At 36.9% G+C, this 18,210-nt stretch overlaps 2 protein-coding genes across 2 annotated transcripts; both read right to left on the reverse strand.

The window, feature by feature from the left end:
• Window positions 1-3,722: 3,722 nt before the first annotated feature.
• On the reverse strand, window positions 3,723-5,360 carry LOC114731976 (probable membrane-associated kinase regulator 3). Its single transcript, XM_028919247.1, has one exon. It carries the CDS (start codon window positions 5,179-5,181, stop codon window positions 4,027-4,029), a length of 1,155 nt encoding a protein of 384 aa, XP_028775080.1. The 5' UTR covers window positions 5,182-5,360; the 3' UTR covers window positions 3,723-4,026.
• A 2,557-nt stretch (window positions 5,361-7,917) lies between these two features.
• On the reverse strand, window positions 7,918-17,708 carry LOC114731973 (uncharacterized). The gene is made up of 18 exons (XM_028919244.1): window positions 17,273-17,708; window positions 16,822-17,040; window positions 16,552-16,647; window positions 15,949-16,001; window positions 15,657-15,753; window positions 15,345-15,418; window positions 13,932-14,043; window positions 12,620-12,730; window positions 11,483-11,559; window positions 11,099-11,165; window positions 10,271-10,336; window positions 9,832-9,939; window positions 9,525-9,655; window positions 9,284-9,350; window positions 9,106-9,170; window positions 8,939-9,032; window positions 8,664-8,734; window positions 7,918-8,566 (listed from the first exon to the last, which is right to left on the reverse strand). Exons 1-18 carry the CDS (start codon window positions 17,420-17,422, stop codon window positions 8,221-8,223), a joined length of 2,004 nt encoding a protein of 667 aa, XP_028775077.1. The 5' UTR covers window positions 17,423-17,708; the 3' UTR covers window positions 7,918-8,220.
• Window positions 17,709-18,210: the final 502 nt, after the last annotated feature.

Genomic DNA, 18,210 nt, shown 5'->3' on the forward strand with positions numbered 1-18,210 from the left:
GTCTTCTTATATTGATTTTTTTCCCCTACAATATCTATGAAAAATGTAACTGTAACTTGTACACGAAAATGAGTAAATTAATATCTATGAATACTTTTTAAGAAAATGAGTATATGATTTGAATACCCGAGAAGTTGTGTAGGGTGGGGAACATTATTGTTTTTATTATTTTTTTCCGGTCAAATGTGAAGGGAACATTAGTCAGTGCTATTCTGCAAACGGAGCATAATTAAATCGTCATACTGACACCATGCCTCTCTATCTCGGCTTCATTCTATTCTAATATTTATATGAAATTTTGGCCATAAAAATACGAAACGACAAAATCAGAAAGCTATTAGGGGAAAACAAAAGGGAATATATACTTTGCTTTAGGGAGTGCTTGGCATTGGCCAGCATCATTTTTATGGGTTGTTGAGCACCACTTAATCTTCGTAATATATGCTTGCTTTGTATTATTTAACGAATAGCACAGAGAACACGTGGCAAAAACAGCAATATTTTGGATATATTTTTGAAGACGTAATTGTTAGTGCACACCATATTCTACATTAGTGCTTGATTACAGATATTGCTTTTTATAGAGAAGATTATTCTTGAAATAATTACTCTACAACATGATCAAAGACACTGCGAAATGTACTATCATGATGTCTATAATTCTGATTCCAACAATATTGCGTTAGTTTAGACTCTTTTAAGATAAGATAATAACTTTTACAATAATACATCTTACGTCATAAAAAATGAAAAGGAGAAAGCCGACCTCGTAAAATCGATTTACATCCAACAAAAATTTACCTTCTGATTTCACTGTTAATCTTCTGTCTCAAGGAAATCGGAGATTCTGGATTTTAGCTCAGATTAGATGAAAGAGATGCCGAATCGAGTCAAAACGACCTACTGGCACATGGACCTGCAGCCAGAGGCCAATCATACATCCTTGCAATCTACAGCGCTGCTTTCAAGGTACAGGATATATATCTTTTATTAAACTTTGTAGATATTTTTAGTGAAAACCCATTGCCTGTAAAGATGAGATGTTAAACTAAAAACTATCAATGTTTGTGATAGGCGTGCAGATTTGAACGTGACATGAGCAACTTCAATTATTTTATCGGCTTTTCTTGCAATGTCTCTATAACGCCTAAACTCTCGCTTCTTATTTGAATGTGAAGGGGGAAAAAGACAGGTCCTGCAGCAAAAACTTAACGGATTGAAACTAATGGGAAGTGTGGATGCTCTAAGATAGCGAAAGAGCGTTTCATTTTTGACTCGATACAGGTGGACTGGTGGTGGGAACAGATATTGAGAAGTTATACATGGCATTATATATGTATGTTCAGATATACACACACATACTCACATAAAATATTTTAGTGGGTGTGCTGTCTATTGTTAAAATTTATTTCAGGGGGTTAGCAGTACCGAAGAGGAGCCACAGAACAAAGGGGAAGATGACAACTAGCTTGCAGGAAACTTTACTTCAAATTAAATATCTACAACAAAAAAATGATGTTGATGGCTTGAATCTTAGCTGACATTAGTCACGTGCTCCACTTGGTCACTGGACCCAACAGTGCCTCGTATTTGAATAGGTTTTGCATCTATATAGGCTGATATACACATTCAACTCCTAAGATAATGTCTTCCTATTTCTTTCGTCGCCATCATATTCATGTCTTCTGTTTCAGTTACATAGTTATCAGAAGTTATAGCCCAAATAAATAATCAGTAGGATGGGACATTCGGATAAATGCCCCAGCAGCGTATTGACCCATTGTGGTTGTCGTATCCCAGAGCTTGGTAACTTAACATTAGCTGCACCAACAATGAATGGGTCTTGTTAAGAAAAGAGTTCTCCAATCAGAGGATACCTGGGACGATATCTATAGAAGAGATATCACTACTAAAACACGTATTTCGAAACTGAGGCTCGTGTTTATGATGCCCACACTCGCACAGCTGCACAGCATTCTGAACGTGAGACCATAGTAGGATCGATGTAATCCTTACAGCATGACATTTTCTTTGGACAAGCATATGCCTATGGTCTATGGAGCATTGATATGCTCGAGGGGGGAGAAAATCAAACATAGTCATACTTGATACGATACGCATACTGTATTTCAGGATATGTAGTACATATTCTACTTTTGTATTGTGATATTTTTTTTTCGTCGAAATATTTATGACTTAAGAACTTCAAAAAAATTAATATTTTAGCTCATCATTATAAACATATTTATATTATTTTAGAAATACTTGTTTAAACTCAATATATCCATGGGTATTATTGAAATATATAACATATATTCCCGTGAAATTTTAAAAATGACCGCATTCGACGTATTATGCTGTATCCTATACAGCACACGTAGCCATATAGATGCTTCTGAGATCGTATACTTTTCATGACTTGTCTATTATGACTAGGTGTCTGGAATTTATATTGCAGGACCGTGAGCGAATTCATCAGGTAGAAAAGCATCTTGGAGCGGGAGAGAGAGGCGAGAAGTTCTTATCGTCAAGACTATGGACAAACATGCCATTGGTGGAGAGGAGAACTGCTTGTTCTTTGTGTTTGTTCTATGTGCTTGTCTTACGGGTACCCTACAGTATTCACGTAAACTTGCAACTTTATTTTTTTTTCGTCCTCCTTTTCCCTCCTAATATGATTCAGTCTCAAGCAGTCACGTTCGCCTTGTTTAGTGTTCAGTCAAAATCACAAGAAAAAGAAAATTCGCACGCCTACATGGGTTTCATTGTCTTCTTGAACAGCTGTGTTTTTTTTTTTTTTTGGGTTCTGACAAAAAAATGTTACCCTGGAGATTCTTTAATGCAGCCAAATTAACTAATATTAACTATTAACTAATACCCTAAGTAATAATAACACATTCTAGAATACGCACTTCACGCGGGAGGGATGTGGGAGCCTTACATGAGAACGGGAATTATTTTTTTTCCCGGTTGATATTGAAAAAGACAAATCTTGTGATCATAATCATAGTCAGATACTGTTATACTTCGGTAATTGCAATAAGGATACATAATTGCTGCACTAAAATTTAGCTTTAATCTGCAGTCAACCATGCTGCTCAGCTGGGAGTTCACTGTTACTAATCATGAATGTTTTGAAATAAAGGATATTCTGGGCCAAGGAAAAGCTATCAGGTACCACATATACCATGATTTCCCCATCTTAAAAATGAGGTTAATCTCTTTCCTTTTTTGAGCTTTTTCTTCCTCTACAAAAGTTAATGGCTGTTTGTAACTTTTTTGGGTCAGGCTTCTTTGGCACATCGTTTTTTTAATGGGGAAAAAAGTTGTAATTTTGTGGAGGTCATACCGAATGACTTTCTACTTTCCTTCTTTACAGAGCGAAACTAAATTATAACACTGAAAGAAAGGAAGAACTAGAATAAAATATGGCATTTCTCCCACACATTACTGCAGTGCTTCTGTCTGTTATCTGTAGAGCTCTGAAAGAATAATGGCAGTGACTGGGACTCCAGTTCTGGGTAAAATGGGTCAGACTCAGAACACTGAAATGGGCATAGACTTCTTGGTTCTTATACTGTAGTGAAACTGATTAAAGTTATTGACCCATGGTTAATCAAACCGCTCATATTTGAGTGTTATTTTCTTTTTGGCCTTAAACGCCCTGATTTTTATACAATAGTAGGAGGAGAAGCGAGTTTTGAACCAAATGAAACCGGAAGACAAGAACAAGGTATCTTATCATTACTCTCTTTGAAATGGAGAATTAGCATAACGACTTATCATTAGTGTGCATTGCTTGGGAAACTAAAAGTCACTTTTGCCTGAGGGGGTTGCAACTCCAGTGAGGCTAATGATAATAATAGTACGGCTTTGAGATTCAATTTCACTCTTTGAAAGTTGTATGAGCAAAGAGCGCAAGACTACGAATTTCAGAAATTTTGATGCTGGAAAAACCCACTTTGTTATTTGAAACATCAAACTCCAGTAAAATGCAGCAGCATTTTCAATTTGACAGTGCCTCTCTTACATTTCTAACAGAGTTCTCTCCTCTCTCCCATTACTCTCTGTCAGTCTCTCTCTAGTGCTGTCATGTGCTTTCGTTTCACAAACTGCGATTTTCCCGGCATTATGATCCAAAGTCTTCCTTAAACTACATTGCTGTTGAGACTGTTTACAATGGGCTATGGCTCCCTCAATTGAACCTTCAAGCTCTGAATTTGCACTGCTGCTTCTCCTGATCAACTGTAAATCATAGAACCCACTTGAGCTGAACGAAAAGGACGAAGATGTAGAAGATGACCCAGATGAAGATGTGGACAAAGAAGAAGCCTTGGCCATAGAATGCCGTTGAATCGCCCCCGAGAAGGACCTCCTATGGTTATTCATGAGACGATCTTCAAGCATCTCTCTGTTTATGGTCTTCATGACTGCACAGGAAATCTGGTGCCTGTTATCATCAATAATTTCGAATGAATTTTTCCTAGCAGTGACTTTGATGTACTTGTTCTGACAGTCTTGGCATTTTGATTTCCTTCCTGCTCCTCCCGCATTATTTGCCGCATTAGCACAGGACTTGTCTGAACAAGCAGATTTGTTGAACAGGGACTTGAGATATGCTCGTGAAGCCTTGAGCCTTTGACCCAACCAGAACTGCTTGATCTGTTTCAGCTTCTTAGACCAAGATTTCTTTGGAATATCAGCACCGAAGAACCCATTTATTTCAGAGGACCAGTTGTACAGGTATTCATCTGGGTTTACTTCACTACTAGCCCTGCATGATTCGGAAGGGGAAATATTGCAGGATTCCAAGGGAGTGCTGGCATCTGTAGAGGGTAATCTGAGATCAGATTCAGTTGAGAAGGGAAAGCTTGTAGCTTTCAATGCTGACTCCGTTTTCACATACTGGAAGGTGTCATTGGGATTCTCCAGAAGCTTCTGAACCATTTGCAGGCGAGGTGGAAGATGAAGAGGAAGGAGTTTCCCTTTGTAGAAGAGTTCATCAGCTGGGGAAGTAGTGGACTCCTTCTGGCTGGAAATTGATGCCATCTGGAACTCAAACTCTCTGCTTTTTGGTGGAGAGCTCATGGAACAAGAGAAGAAGTCGGAGGAAGAAGAACTTATCTCCATATCGATATAGTCTTCATCCACATGAACAAACGCAGCCTGTTTTGTGGCCATTTCATGTGATTCCTCTTTTTGTGCGTGCCGGACTGTGGAGATGTCTACGGGGAATTGAAACTTCTGAAGCGAGAGGCAGGGTATTCTTTAAAGCAAGGTGATGCCAAAGTTTGTTATATAGAGGATTTCTTTTTTCTTTTTTCTGAAAGAAAAAAGAGAATACTTTTCTATTGTTAAACTCTACATCACTTGCATTTTGTTCCTCGCTTTACTGCCTTACTCCTATTCTACCCTATGTGAATGTCAGCTCATTACGAATGGCGATAACGCTATAACAGCAACCTTTCTTTTAGATAACAGTGTCTGGCGTCAAAACCATTGTATGTCGTGAATATGAACATATTAATAAATAATAATCAATAAATGTAATAAAGTACCTGAAAATTTTACTGTACATGATATAATTAAATAGTAGTATAATATCTCCAAATTCATACCTTATTTAGAAAAATGGACAGCGACTCACAAGCATGAAATGCGGTTATTATTATAATGATGGATTATTCTTTTCTTACTAAGGAAGCAGTCGGGGGTTAATGGTTAACAATTTTATTGGTTATTATTTGGACATAAAGATGGCAAGGATTTGCATTAGGAAAGTATTTTTTGGATTACGTATTTTATGGGAGGCACAAAATATTCACCAAAGAGAAAGATGCAGAGTAACCCACATCAGATATGTTTCAAAGCAGCAATAAAGAAAGCAATGATGATCCTCGAAAGTACTTGGTGGCTTTCACCCTCCTTTTTTCTTTTCCCCCTTTTGCCTTTTTTGCTTCACTGTTCACAACTTCAATCCCCTCTGTAATTGTTGCTTTTCCGCAACACATTTTCTTTTTGCTGTTTTTGGTTTTCAGTGGAGAGATATCTGCGATTACATTGCCGCCAAAAGAGAGAAGAACAACGAGGAGTGAAAAGAGCCAAACTAGTGTTTTGCACAAAGCAGGCACACTATAAGTTTCGTCTGAGAGATTCAATCTCTTAGATGTGTATTGTCCGTAATCAGTGGTTGAGATTATTGACAAGCTCTCGTATTCTTGTATTTGTCCCCATCCATTTAAACTGGAAACCCAGTAAAGTACAAGACGAGGATCTATCACTCAGAGCAAGATGTGGACACTAATCTTGTTTTTTATTGAGAGTTTCAATGTAAGTAATGCTCATTCCTCGGACCTAAAACGCGAGATTCATATGATTGATGAATCTAACCCACAATCATGCACAACAGGGGTTTCACTAAAATGAACATGCATAAATCATAGGTAAATTGGCTACATTAGTGTTCATTAACCGACACAGGCTTCTTCTCTATCATGATTTTGACAAGTCATCAAGTTGTTGAGAGGACATCTAGTTTGCATATTTGGAGTGCGGTGTTCTGAAGGTGAAAAAAGCCAAAAGGGAAGGAAGAGGGAACTTCGGCCTCATTTTTTGCTGATTGTTTTTCCTAATATCCAGACCCCCCCCCCCCTTCTCTATCTCTGCACCCAACGTAAATAATCGAATTATGGGCAATCATTCATGGGGCTGCTCATTTGACCAGGTCAAAATGAAGCTAGGCATTATTTTAGACTTTCCCATTTGGCCCTCGGCTGGTGTTGGACGACTGATTTCGGAATTCTAAATTGAGGTTTGACCTCATGAGATAAAGAAACCAAGTACTCAAACGAAGAAGACATTGGAAAGTGATGAATGCGAGGCCATAGGCCCTTAGGCCTAATGAAAATAATGTATCTCTTTCCTTTTCTGAAGGCCAGGTGTGGGAATCGAGAAGGAGTAAAAAGATAAAAGAACGACGCAGCAAAGCTCGAGGCTGCTGTTTAAATTTTTCTTACTTTTGTCTCTCCCTTTGGGAAGTTCCCAATTCCCATTCTCCCAGCAATAGCATATTCCCTGTCCAAATTGAAACTCAAACTACTGAAGTGAGCGTTTAAACTGTTAAAAAGTTGAAACAGCCAACTGCAATTTGTGGTAAAATTTAAGGGAAAGGCAAAAGAAAAGCCTGCGCGTAGCAGACTAGTTATCTTTTCTCTGGGACATCTCTAAAGTACTAGAAAAAGTCATTGCTTCAATCACGTGATGCTCATCAAACTACAGTCACATGATCACTTCTTTTCCTAACCACTTGACGTAAGGGACACCCTCCTTTGAACTTGAACCTCAGAGCACTTAAGCAAAATGTGATTTGGTTCAAAAACCAAAAAAAAAAAAAAGAAGCAAATTTTATGTTGCGTTGGCTTAAAATTATGATTAGTGGTAGATTTGTTTTGGTGTTAAACGCGGGTTTAAGGAAAACAAACGAGCTGGTTTCAAGTTGCTTTGACTCCAATATGGATTTAGGTCTTGTGAATGGAATACTAACGTTAAAGAGAAAACAATGACGGTACCGGCGGATGAAGTGGAGACTGTCACTGTAGAGAGAAAAAGGGTGCAAGCTTCCACGATCCCAGGTGAGCCCCAACCCCAAGGGTATCAACCTCATGCTTTTCCTTTCATCTTTTTCCTTTGAACCCTTGTTACTTCTTTTCATTATCAGCTACCATCATAACTAGAAGATGCATCCAAGTCCTGCACTTGTGCCCACTGTTTCCTGCTGCAAGAGGAAGTTTTTTTTTTTTTTGGGGGGGGGGGTCCTAGTACAGCAGTGTTAAGGAAGAATTAAGTACCATGAAGCAGATGTCAGAAAGTATAATGGTCGGAATAGGACCCATGTACCCAAATCACATAATCTTCAGGATTTAGAAAAACGTGAATTTTCTCACTGGCAAAAAGGGGGGAAAAGATTTTTCTCTCTGAATGATTATACATAAACATGGGGTTGCTCAGGGTAATTACTTGTTAAATATCTACAATTTTTCAGTGACAATACTACAAATACAATTCAGCGCCCCAACAAAATTGGTAACATGCGCATCTCAGAACAACGTAGGTGGACATAATATAATATGATGTCCGGTGTCTGAGAAAGCCTTCTCGTGGTAAAAGCAGAGTGTTGTTTTTTACATTTTTTTTTTTAAAACATCATGTGTAATTTTTGGTCTATTTTCTCGTCGTATGGTCAATTCTGTCATGAGCATCAAACTCCCATTCACTTATCTCGTCTGCTGAATCATCGTCACAAATTTTATCAAGTTGTGCTTGTATTTCTGACGATTCTGATATTCGTCCACCAAATGAGAGTGAGTTGAGCAATGCATTTGGTCTGAGTCCATTAGATAAAGATGGAGTTTTAGGGGAAGCACTTTTAAAGGATGTTTGACTTGATGGTGTTTCGGACCTTTGGGTTGGAGTCTCAACTTCCAGCTTTGGCCTCTCAATGGATTCAAATTCGTCTTTTATTTTCTCAATGGCTTCTAATAGCTCTTTGACCTTGTCATGGTCTTTTCTGTATCAAGAGGGGGAAGTTTACTGATGCTCATACATTTCATGAGAAAAATAACAGAGATAGGGAAGAGGAAAAGGGAGAGCATGAATTAAAATACCTGAAAATCCCTTCGTTTTGAATGTGAAACTGATTTTTTATGGCATCCGCTAAACTCAGTATAATTTTACACTGAATATACAGAAAAAAGGGTGGTAAGTAAGAGATTTGTTGAAAGGCATAGAAATTATTCGAGCAGTAGAGTTGACTTGAGTCAATTCTCCCATATAGTGTCAAACTCACCAGTGATGATTCCTCTCATAACATTGGCCAGTGATATTTACTTAAAGATAAGCGCGACCGTCTTGACAGATAAAGAAGAAGAAACCAAAATACCTTGTTTTCAGCATCCAAATACTCTTCTTCAAGCCTTTTCCTTGAATCCATTATTTTAGAGACATCATTATCTCCAGCTGCTGATATTTCTGACCTGATATGAATCGACGGTTAGAGGCATCAGTAAGACATCAAGGAAAACCACTCAAAAAGGGAGAGCACCATACCCTTGACTTGAACTCAAGTTCTCCACAAGTTTTCTTACTTGGGTAACAGATGGGCCCAATTTTTCCTAAACATGCAAGTAATCTCATGATAAGAAATTGAAGAAACACTGAGGATAGGTGAAGCTGAAGGTGGTAAAACTATAGAGAGAGGAGCTCTCAAGCTAGGATAACTTAATACCTTGTAAGAAGACAGAAGCTGAAGAACCAAATTCACAAAATAATCCCCATATTGCTCCAGGTCAGCACTTGAATTAGTAAAATGAAAATATTAGCAGATTCCGAATTAATAAGAGCAAACTTGAGACTGAAGGTGCAAATGAGACAGTCGTTCACCATAGCAACTTCAAAAAACATATTAGAATTCATTTGATCGCATTTGATTGTACATTGGTACTAAAGAGCAGGACATATGAACATACTTGACCTGCTCCTTCTTTTTCTCTGTATGTGCTGTTTGGAGAAGCCAGGCACTTCGCAAAAAGTTGATCCATGTATTGACAACACTAGCTTCGTTTGTATATGAAGCTATGGCTCGCAGAAGCTCATCTTCCTATGTCAGAATATTTTATAACAGATCATGAAAATTACAAGACAATTTATTAGATATTCATCTGAATTATTGTCTCCAAAACATTTTTTTTCTTTAAGAGGTAGGTGTGAAAGGATTTCATTGCTTGCCTCCAAAACATTTCATGTCAGAACTTTTTTTTTTTTTTTTTTGGGTACCTTCATTGACAAATGTGCAAGAATTTCATTGCTTGCCTCCTCAAACTGCTCTTTCTCTTCTTTTGCATTTTGGAGGCGCATACGAGCAGATGCCAATGAAGCATTGACCTTCAAAAAGTTATCAGACTTCCGTAATTCTTGCAAAAATTGGCAAATATACCCATGAATCTCACATAAGCAGATTGCATATGGGGAGGATGCTTATTCCGATGGGAGAAATACTATAGACATGAGTTTGATGCAGTAAACTAAATGCCATCCAATGCAGATGCTCTGAATCAAGAGCTGAAATATATCGTTTTTTCTTGGTGAAAAAAAAAATCAATTGTCTGCAATTATATGCCTTTGAATATCATAAATGCCATATTAAAAGTTAAGTTGCTAATTCCAGTATTACAGAGGCGCAAACAAAATTAAAAAAAAAAAAAAAGGACAAAACCTTCTTCAGATTGGCTTCAAGTTCATCTTTCTGCTTCTCAAGTTCTCCAATCTCCTCCCCCAAATCCTGCAACAGCCGCAGAATTCATTCAAGAGTGAAAGAACTGCTTCAGAATTATGGATGTTTAATTCTTTTCCTCGACTGGCCTATATACCGTAATTTAAGTATTTAATCATATCCATCTAAAAATCATCAGAACTTGAGGAGACAAAATATTAAACTCGTTCAAACAGTTCATGTTTTATATGAATGAATAGCCAAAAGAAGCTGCTATATCTCCGTATGACACATTTTTCTAATCTCAGATAATGCAGAAGACAAGTTAATATCGTAATAATAAATACTTACAGAGCAAACGTTACACTAACAGTGTTGCAAATAAATGTCTAACTATAAAGAAGGCAATTAAATTCTTCCTAGATTCCAAGCTAGATAGAGTTTTGCGTGTAATTCACTTAGTCCAGATGAAAATAGAGTTATGAACAATCAGTAATATTCAAGAACGCCCCATATCCATCAATGCAAGGTCAGTGACATAAATTACTGCTCTTTCTTTTATCTTTAAGAAGTGAAAAACTGATGCATTGCTCATTTTTCAACATCCTACACATATTGATAACGAACGGGGGTGTAAAAATTGACCTGAAAAGAGCACCATGCATGCAGTTGTGTGGGGGGAATGGGGGGATATCTAATGAAGATACTCAATATTTGAGTATGTTATCCACTACCATGAGAAACTTCCTAGTTCCTATTCTGCATGCTTTCATATAGTTCTTTACTAGATCTACGACAAGATAAATCAATTTCCTCTTGAATGGAATGTACCTTCTCAACTTGGTTAACTTCATGGGACTTAGTTACCCGAAAACTAAGTGCTTCTTCTTTTTGAGATCTAGTAGAGAACAGCAATAGAATTCAGTGGCATTATAGAAGATATGCTGAAATACAGTATGTAGCCAAGGTCAACATTTGCAATTTTTTCTTTACTGAAATTTCACTAGTCAAAAGTAGATGAGATTATAAGCAAATCACACTATTGCAGCATAAGAAAATGACCTTTAAAATAATGAAAATCATGTCTATCTTGATAAGGAAGAGCTGAATGCAGTGAGTATGGTAAATACTCAATCAAGGCACAAATATCTGGGCAAGCATAACATACACTAGCAAGAAGCAATTGAAGAAACTTGTAGTGACTGTTTCAGGCACCTGTTTTCTGAGATGCGATTTCTAGCTTTTGAGGTAGAATTGGAAAGAGACTCTGATAAGACTTTCAGTTTATCTACCTGCAATCAATCCAAAAAAACCCCTAAAGCCAAACCGTGGTAGTATCAAAAGCAGAAAAATAGGCATCCATGTTGTACTATGAATAAAAATTTTATGCCTAGTTGCATTTAAGTTGCTGAGTATCAATGCAATATGGATCTACAAAAACAGCAATTTTATTAGCTTTCCATAATGCTCAAATATGGCTGACTTGAAGGATTTGGAAGATTGGAAATGGAGCCAAAAATGGTAGCCTTTCTCCAAAAAGTAGATCAAGATGACAATATCCAGATCATATGAAGTTTTTATAACCAGTTATCGGAGTTAGAGTTCATACGAAGACCTCCCTAACAAACGGCAATCATTATAATTACAGACCACTAGAGAAGGGGCATTTGAAATTGAAAGTCTAATACATAACTATTCCATGAATTTTAAGATGAAACATGCCAAGGATAGATATTCAGAACCTACAATGCCGTAAGTCAGAACCACTTTAATCTCTTCAGAACCTATTGAAATCTTCCTCTCAAAGGAAATGAGTAAACTCAAGACAGAGTGTTGCAACTCTAACGCTTTTACGATATTAACAAATATAACCATGTCAAGGTAAAACATTCAGAAGCTGTGGTATCATAAATCAAAACCACTCTAGCCCCTTCAGAAACCCATTTCGACTATTTCTTAGAGAGAGAAGGAGAGAATTAACTAACTAAAGAGTGTTGTATACAAGTAGACATTTGGGCTCTTGGCTTACTACTTGTTTGGTGGTTTTAACCTTCAGCCTTTGGTCAAAAAAAAAAAACGGAAAGAAAACAAAAGGAGAAAGAAAGAAAGATAGATAGATAAAGTGTTGCAGCTTTGATGCCGTTTAGACATCAATGGATATCAACTAGCAACGTGGTTACTTGCTTCAGAATTTTTTCTGATAAGGTATTGAAGGTCTCGACGGCAAGGATATGGGGATTGAAGGCTCTGGGATCCCCAAAATAGAAATTAAAGAAACAATGTTATGGAGATAAGTTGATCAAGGAGGAAGAGAAGGACAAGATAGAGGCTGCAGAAATCACTTCACAAGACCTTTTCAGCATGAAATTCTGGAGAATCACCATAGCTAATATATTTCTTCTTCAGCAAGAGTTCCTCCAACTTACAACATGTTTGGATCTGTAAAGCAGCTTCATCAAGAGCCTGAAATGAAACATTGCGGGCGTTACACACTTTTAATTGAGTATATGATCTTAAATCCATCAAGTGCTGCTTAAAATATAAGGATATCGTGAGATGCTCATATCAGATATAAAACATCTGTGGCATTAATCATGAAACTCATAATAGGACGTCAGCATATAAACAAAATTTTAAGGTTTAACTTACCTTGATGTTAAGAATAAAAGCATCACAAGAAAGAAGCTTTAATGTCATAATAAGATTTGAAGCTTTAATATAGTTGTCATCTCAAGCACACAACTACTCAAAAATACAAGAGTTTTAATTAAGTGCTTTTTAATATGAATTGTTTATAACATGGGTAAATAAATGTATGATCAATCTTGTAAGAAGTATTATACCATATCATAAGGAATACTTTCTTTTCATTATTTCATTAATGCCACTTGTGCATCATGGCATTCAATCAATAGTCAACACTCACGAAATTATGCCATCGTTTCTTTGTGACTTCTTATTTTCTCGTCAGAAACATATAGTCATTTTCATCTAATTATGGATTCACTAATAAATTCACTTTGTATATTCAAATTCTAAGGAACAGAAAATAACGGTCATTTTAACTCTTATCATCTTTGTGGTAAACAAAGGACTGCTCAATAAAGAACTAGGGAAAAAATTAGAGTTATGAACGAAAAGCCAAGCACAAGAGACATTTGTGGTATGCATGCTTGCACTTCTACAACCTAATACATGTTTGAAGGTTGAACAATATTTACACTACCCATCCTAATTAAAGAGAGAAATTGGAGGAACGCATGAAATATCGCTTACTGAAGAAACACTATTAGCAATAGTAGGGAAATAAACAGTCAAAATAGAAGGCAGAAAAAACTTTCCAGCATCGTGCACAAAAATGGAAATACTAGAAATGCCTCTATTCAAGGTTTCACAAGAACAACAATCATATCTAAGATGAAGCACCTGACAAAAGAATAAATTTGCAAGGGCATATACGTTGCTTCATTTTACATCTAGGAACCCAAAAATTATAGGAAAGCTGAAGTCTTTTGAAAGATCAACATAGAAACACGAACAAAAATATCCTCTAGTTCCACCACCATAATGATCAAATCAGATCTACAATTATGTGCGTGTTTATACCCAAGCGGATGCACAGACAGTTGAGCCTTTCACTGGGTTATTAGGAACCTGAGCTCACCTCTATTGCTATAATTGGTGTTTCTTTGGGTGATTTTATAGAATCTTCATCTGTTTTTTCCCCCTTCATTTTCTCAATTTGTTCCTTTAAACAGCCAGCTTCATCATCTATTCTGAGATAGGAGAATCATCACACAAAAGAAGACCAGAAAAAAGATTAATAAATGCAGTATTATCCATGTCAATACTTTGTGCACACAACAATTCAAGAGATATAAGCAACGCAATATCTGAACAACCCGGAATAACAGATTAAAAGATTGATTTTGACAGACATGTTTTAAGATGATATTACATGCCATGCTCTTTTCAGAAGTCGAAGAATTTAATAATTGATTTAAATATATAATCCAAAATGGTTTCTTTAAATATTGAATACCACGAATTATTTCAGTAGTATTTCCTAGTAAATGGCTCAACATGGTCCGATTACAGATAACTGAAATATAGGTCAGAAGTGGTAAAGCATGCCAACCCATGTGTTGGCGGGCGTGGATTGGAATAACCTATACCCTAATAGGTTGGCCCCAACCCATCTCTTATATATTTATATATATGTATATATATTCAACTTTTTTTAAAAAATTCAAATTAAATCACAAATTTTTATAGACTAAATTTTTTTTTAATGTTTTCACAAAGTTATATAGTTAAATTGACCCCAAAACTTGCAAATATAAATATATAATATATCTTATGTGATTGTTCTACTAATATAAAAATAATAAATAACGAGTGAAAAATCAAACATAGAATTAAGTTACTAGACATAAGACATGATTATGTTTATATTAAGTGCAAGACAACAAATTTTTTATTAAAAATAAAATAAAATAAAATTTAAAAAGAAAGAAAGAAAAAGGCGTCACCCTGCAACTTGGCGGATGCCAGTAGGAACAACATGCACCTAGGTATGTTGGTATTTTTCCGATGTGAACCCACCACAACCCGCAGGTTGGAGGGTTAGACAATCAAGCCGAACCCATATTAATGGCTATGAACTATACTCCAAAGGATAGAGAAAACAGCAGATAAAAATGTGTATTTATATAACTGATATCTAACTAGGGGGGATCCCTATGCGTTGCGTGCAGTATGAACCGCACAATTTATATAGATCTTATATTTGGTATTGACTAGATATAATTATATGATAAGTAACAGATGGGCAGAAAAATTGACGCGTGGTAATCTCTATCAGAGATAAAGAAATTGATGTTCCAATGCAGCTAGGGAGAACACGTTCCTAAACAATCATAACCAAAGCATGAATGGGCAGCGGTACCAGGTGGTGAGAGTTGATACATCATAGCCAAAGCATATACAAGTCAATTTCTATGATACTGCTGCTGCTAAACAAAATAGCACATCTCAAGGCCAAATAAGCATCAATGAAGATATACTTAGCAACAACCTCAAGAGATCAGCATTTATTTTCAGCCCTGCAAGTGCGCCTTGGACATTTTGAAGCAATTCTTCTCGCTTTGCCTGACAAAACAAAAAAAAGGTGAGAGACTGAAAGAAGTGCAGATGTCAAATAAGTGTATGACCTTCAGTATCTTCTAAAAGGTGTATTTATATTTGTGATCATAACTTTACAGAGCCAAATTGGTTTGACAGCTAAATGATAATAAGTATGCACGCAAGTCTCCTCATAATGTCAGGAGCATGGGCTCATTTTATCCCCATACAAGTAATGCTAAAATGAAGATATCAATGTCATTACCAGTACTTCATCTTCATATCCGGAAAAAACTTTTGCCAGATCCATTACACTAGATAACACTGCAGTAGCCTCTTCCTTTCCGCCGGTAAGACAAAGCCTGTAGAAGTAATCTTTTAAGCAAACTTTTCTCTTATTATTATTATTATTCAAGGGGAAAATGTATATGCTTCCTTACCAGCATCCATTAAATTTCTCAGTATCCAAGAATTATTTGCCCACAATAATATCAATTATGAATTTTTTTCCCCTTATTCTGGATAAAAAAGAGACAAAGATAGAAGTAGTGAATTACCCGTATATCTCTGAAAGTAATGAAACTTCTTCTTCATTTGGTGCTTCAAGAATCTGCGTGCACAGAAGAGATAACCAACATTTAAGAACAACAAATGCCCGACAACTGTCATTAGAATCTCACAAAATAGTTAGCAGGTTAGGAGTCATCACAACTCAACGAATGTTTATAAGGAAAAGGAATAAACTTCCCTGTACTTGGCAACTTTATACATTGATATTTACAGCATGTTATTATATAATTACCAGTGAACTTTAATCGTAGTTCAAATATCGGAATATTTTAAGTATCTCCCCTAAAATTTTAAGTAACGTTGCATGCATGTTGTTCCCCGTCCAACATGTGATGGGCTTATATAAAATAAACGTAAGCCGTGAAAGAAGCTGGTTGTGCTTTTCATTTAGCAGCTAAAACACTACTAAACCCGGAGCCAATTAAACCTCACTGTAAGCGAAAGTTTCGTAGTGAAAAACTGAATATACATGAGACAGTTGGGTAATGACTGGCATCTGATACTAATCCCAAAAGGTCGACGCTACAGAATAAATTAACCGAGATTATCCATAAAGCATGCAGAAAAACCATTAACTATTTTCAACTCACCATTGACAATGTTATGCCTTCAAGAGCTTGACTAGAAAGAAAGACATCGCGAAAATTCCTGGGTTCACCTGTCATGCCAGGGTCAGCATAATAAACCTGCCCATGGTTTTAAATAGTGGATTACTAATTGGAAAAAAACCGACATGGTAAGAACTCAGTGAAGGTAAAAGGAGAGGCTTCTGCAAAGTAAAATTTATAGGAGGCCATTCGTAGGAGCGAGAAAAAAGAAATTGCAATGTAGAAGTGAGGAAACAAAACTGGTTCACAAACCGGAGTCGGTTTCCTAGGTGAATCCTTGGATTCTTCAGTAAAAAGAGGGTCTTCTGGCTCTTTTGCATTGAGCTCAGAGAAGCCGGCAAGTCTCTCAATTTCTTTAAGTGCAACCAGCCACCTTCTTAGTAATTGAACCCTCTCTGTCCCCCGACATGAAACCGAAACTTCTTCTAGTCGTTTTACAGTAAGCTTAAAGCTTTGCATATTCCGATTGCCCTGTTCGACAAAACTACTCAAGCAATACACAAAAAACTCTAATTCACTAAGAAAGAGCTCCCTACCCCCCCCCCCGGGGGGGTCCCTTGACAAAAAAGTGGACGCAAAACCTTCGAACAGAAGTATGCTTTCGGAAAAAGTGGCATTGTCATCTTAAATCATTAGATTACGATACCATTTCTCCCATTCTAGAAATTAAAATGAAAAAGGAGGAAAGAGTGTCGGTTTGTACAATTCGCTCTTGGATGATTTTGGCTCCACCAGCAACGGCATTGCTAGCGTGGAGGACGACGGAATCGGCGTAGTTGCGGACGGTGCGAGAGAGGTTGCTTTGACCCCCCACTTCCACCGCTTTATTCACCGCCGATCTTACCCACGACATCCTCGCTCACCACGCTCTACTTGTGCGCTAATCTTCTCTCTTTGCGTTTGCAAATATACAGAAAAAGGTGGACGGTCTCTTCGTTAAACTTTTAAAATATATGGTTCATACAGGAAATGTCGATGTAGAAACTGAGAATGCAATTGATAGAGAAGGGAAAATGAAAAGAAATTTGATCCTGGTGATGAATGATTGCGGATTCTGGAATGCACAGGCCATAGATTCAGTGGCGATGATCAATCTGTGAAAACAGGAGCAGGGAGAAGAGGATAGGGTGGTAAGCGAGGAGAGAGAAGGAATGGCATCAGGTGGAAGAGCAGAGGTGGCAAAATGGCGAAGGAAGAAGTCAAGCGCTTGGGCAACTCGGTGAACGTTGATCCCAGCCAACAAGTTCGATTTAAGTGCCTTCCTTTTCGCCTCTCATTTTTTCTAAATCATCTAGTTTACCCATTTGACTCACCATTTTTCCTTTTAAATGTTTATTTTGCAGATTCGGCCCCATACTTTTTGGCGCGGCAAAAGCCACGACGTCTGCTTGGTCGTTGTTAGTTGTTACCGTTACTGGTCCATGTTCGGACAAAAGACGCCATCGAAACAAGTGGACTTTTTGCTGGGTGCCGGCCCATAATAAAAATTGGCCCAGATAAACTCCTGCATTCACTCATAAATAAATTATTATTCATACTTTAATTTAATAAGTAAATAAAAGCTCAAAATATTTCTTCATTTCGTTTTTAAATTAATTAATTTTTTTCATCAATTTTTTTTAATAATTTTCGAATAAAGAA

The sequence above is a fragment of the Neltuma alba genome, unplaced genomic scaffold (genome assembly GCF_004799145.2).
Source record: "Neltuma alba isolate B1F8T4 unplaced genomic scaffold, ASM479914v2 tig00012867_pilon, whole genome shotgun sequence".
Taxonomy (NCBI): Eukaryota; Viridiplantae; Streptophyta; class Magnoliopsida; order Fabales; family Fabaceae; genus Neltuma; species Neltuma alba.